Source organism: Sphaeroforma arctica, assembly GCF_001186125.1.
Source record: "Sphaeroforma arctica JP610 unplaced genomic scaffold supercont1.3219, whole genome shotgun sequence".
In the NCBI taxonomy this organism is placed as follows: domain Eukaryota; class Ichthyosporea; order Ichthyophonida; genus Sphaeroforma; species Sphaeroforma arctica.
This window is the reverse complement of record NW_014037339.1, coordinates 1-3,815: the sequence shown is the minus strand read 5'-3', so window position 1 is coordinate 3,815 and position 3,815 is coordinate 1. Positions and strand designations below refer to the sequence as shown.

The 3,815-nt window shown below is 40.4% G+C and overlaps 1 protein-coding gene across 1 annotated transcript; it reads right to left on the bottom strand.

The window, feature by feature from the left end:
* On the bottom strand, positions 1-3,120 carry SARC_13386 (hypothetical protein; the record flags this gene model as incomplete). Its single annotated transcript, XM_014292484.1, has 5 exons — positions 1-120; positions 624-801; positions 1,408-1,525; positions 2,240-2,320; positions 2,827-3,120. Coding segments are annotated over 5 exons (791 nt in total), but the record flags the coding sequence as incomplete, so codon positions are not given.
* Between the last annotated feature and the right edge of the window lie 695 nt (positions 3,121-3,815).

Here is a 3,815-nt window from a genome sequence, read left to right as displayed (position 1 = left end):
CCGGCGAAGGACACGCCGTAGTTGTATGTGAGGATTGACGTCACCATCCCCAACTCAAGTGCAGTAGGTACAATGTTGAAGAGAATGGCCCCCAGGATGAAGCTGATGCCTCTCGAACCCCTGCAGGTGTGTGGGTTAGTATAGTAGGTGTGTGGGTTAGTATAGTAGGTGTATGAGTTGGTATAGTAGGTGTGTGGGTTAGTATAGTAGGTGTGTGTGTTAGTATAGTAGGTGAGTGAGTTGGTATAGTACTAGACACGCTTATATAACCTAATATACTAATAGACGCGCTTATATAACCTAATATACTAATAGAGGCGCTTATATAACCCAATATGCTAATAGACACGCTTATATAACCTAATATACTAATAGACACGCTTATATAACCTAATATACTAATAGACACGCTTATATAACCGACAGGACATACACACGAATGGACCAACGGAATGATGTAAAGCTGTTCATATTTCACTAAGCATCTATGGGTGTTGTGCCAGACTAGACCGAAAGGACATACGTACGTATGGAGGCGTGTTTACATATGAGCTGCCTACACATCAGGCGCGTGTACACGTGTGTACGTATGTGTGTGTGCGTATGTGTGTGTACGTATGTACCTGTCAATGGCTTTGCTGAGTGCACCCGTTTTGCGAGTCAAGTGATAGTTCAGGTCCAATCGGTGCAGATGCGAAAACGTTTCACCTGCGACTTTGCGGATGGCGTTTTGCGATACTGCGGTGAAGAGAGCCGAACGAAGCTCACCGAAGAAACTGGCACCCAGACGAGCCAAACCATCTGTATATACAACAGGACATATAAGTATATTATATATTTATATGAATAACAGGACATATCAGTATATTTTATACTTATGCATATACAACAGGACAAATCAGTATATTATATACTTATATGAATAACAGGACATATCAGATACAGAAGTATATTAGATACCTATGTATAAATAACAGGACATATCAGATACAGAAGTATATTAGATACTTATATATAAACAACAGGACATATCAGATACAGAAGTATATTAGATACTTATGTATAAATAACAGGACATATCAGATGCAGAAGTGTAATTGATACCTATATGTAAAGAACAGGACATATCAGATACAGAAGTATATTAGATGCATATGTATGAACAACAGGACATATCAGATACAGAAGTATATTATATACTTATGTATGAACAACAGGACATATCAGATACAGAAGTATTTTAGATACTTATATATAAACAACAAGACATATCAGATATAAAAGTGTAATAGATACTAATATATATAAACAGTAGATACCACACATATCTTACATACATGAGATGATCACAGCACACCTGTGCACAGATGTAGGTAATATTAGGGTTTTAGGGTTTATCTTACATACATGAGATGATCAGCGCCCCAGCCGTAGTGAAGACAACGTTGACTGTGGCACCGGACACGTCGATGTTGAGTTCGTCAATGGCTTGTTTGAAGTAGAAGGGCGTCATGACATTTATAACCTGTACAACAACACAGCACAACAACACAGTACATACAACACCCAACACACACCAGCACACACACACACACGTACACAGACACAGGAGATGTTTAGAAGAGATGTACACAAAAGAACACAGAAACATGGCCACACGGTTGCGATGAGGGGTGTAGGGATGTACTCAAGCACGCGGACGATTGATGGAACATGTACACACACACGCACACACACAAACACACACACACACACACACATATATATATATAGTAGAGAAAGGGAGGAACGGTGTGAGAGCAAGCAGAAAGGTGCGTTGAACCCCTTCAACACCTGTACATGTCAACGGAATGACCAAACAGGAATAGCGGACCAGAAACACGTTAACGCAATGGGCCAGAGGCAGTTTAACGCCCATCTGAGAGGCGACTCGGTGGTACAGGCCAGTAGCAGATGTGTGGCACTGATACGTAATGGGCATTACGTTAAGACACGAGTGATGTGCGAGTGACACGAGGCGCTTGAGAACGAAGCAATGACTTCAAAAGAAGAAGAAATGACTAGAAGGTACTTACAATCCTAATCCTTATAAAACCGTAAACCGTAAAGATTATAAAGCCCTAAACATAAAAGCTTAAACCGTAAACATTATAAAGCCCTAAACCGTAAGCATAAAAACAGTAAACCCTAAATCATTTCTACTTCATTCACCAACAACATCTCGTAGGGGTTGACTCACCTTAGCGAAAACCAAGGCTCCCAAGGCGGCGATGACACGGACTTTCAGACCCACTTTACCTTTGGGCCATAGATACTTAGCCTACGTAGGTAGACAGGTGAGATGGTAGGTAAGTCACAGGCACGGGACGGTATAAGCAATTGAACTAAGCTAGTGATAGTCTACTGCAAGGGATGGACGGGTACAGGCAACAGGACACGTGCATGTATGGATTAACATACGCACATGCATGTATTAACACACACACATGCATGGATTAACACACACATGCATGGAATAACACACACACATGCATGGATTAACACACACACATGCATGGAATAACATACACACATGCATGGATTAACACACACACACACATGGAATAACATACACACATGCATGGATTAACACACACACATGCATAGATTAACACACACACATGCATGGATTAACACACACATGCATGGATTAACACACACACATGCATGGAATAACACACACTTATGCATGGATTAACACACACACACATGCATGAATTAGCACACACACATGCATGCATTAGCACACACATACACATGCACGTGCACAATTAAACAAGTACTTACCAACTTCTTGACGATGTGGAAATCCGCCTCCACCTCTGTATCGACTACTTTGACCGTCTTCTCTATGAGCGGTTTATTCACTCGATTGGCCACTCCTCGAGTGATTGGGTGTGACAGCACACCCCTGCCTGCGACGCCAATGGACTTGATGGGTGTGTACGCGTGTGTGTGTATTCTCGCTGTTGTGTGTGGGTGTGGGAGTGGGAGTGGATGTGCGAAAGTGTGTACGTGGGTTTGTGGTGGTGAGGTTTGGATGGATCGCACGACCCTGGTGGACTGGAAAGTACTCCGCATGGCCAGGTGGGTCTGTGGTGGGTAGATTATGTAGGTGGATTTAAGTAGGTAGATTAAGAGGGTGGCATTGGCGTGTCAGAATCAAATTTCATCAACTGACAAGTGTGTCGGGTGAATAAATGGTTTACAATTCGTCACAGTTTGTTTGCTATGACTGTCACTTGCTGAATTCAAATGAGGTCCAGTATTCGGCTTTAAATGTATTCAAAAGCAGCCATTCCCAATACTCAAATTGGAACACAACCGAGGTGAAATTGGTATTGATTTATACATATGTAATAAGAAAAAACGCACAAGGATACTACTTCGTTACTACCGCTATACAATAAACCAAAAAATTAACACGCACTAACAAAAATACGTATGAGATATACATGTAAACATGCCAATGCACACACAGGTATGCAGACACGTACAGACACATAGAAATAGAGACACACACACACACGTACATATACACAGCGATATATACACATACATACATAGATATATATATATATATATATAAATGTATATATATATATATATATATATAACACACACACACACACATATATATACATATATATATTTATACACACACACACACACACACACACACACGCATATATATATATATATATATATATAGAGATGATACATCAGTATATATACATATAAAATATATATACCTACACAAAATTACACACACACAC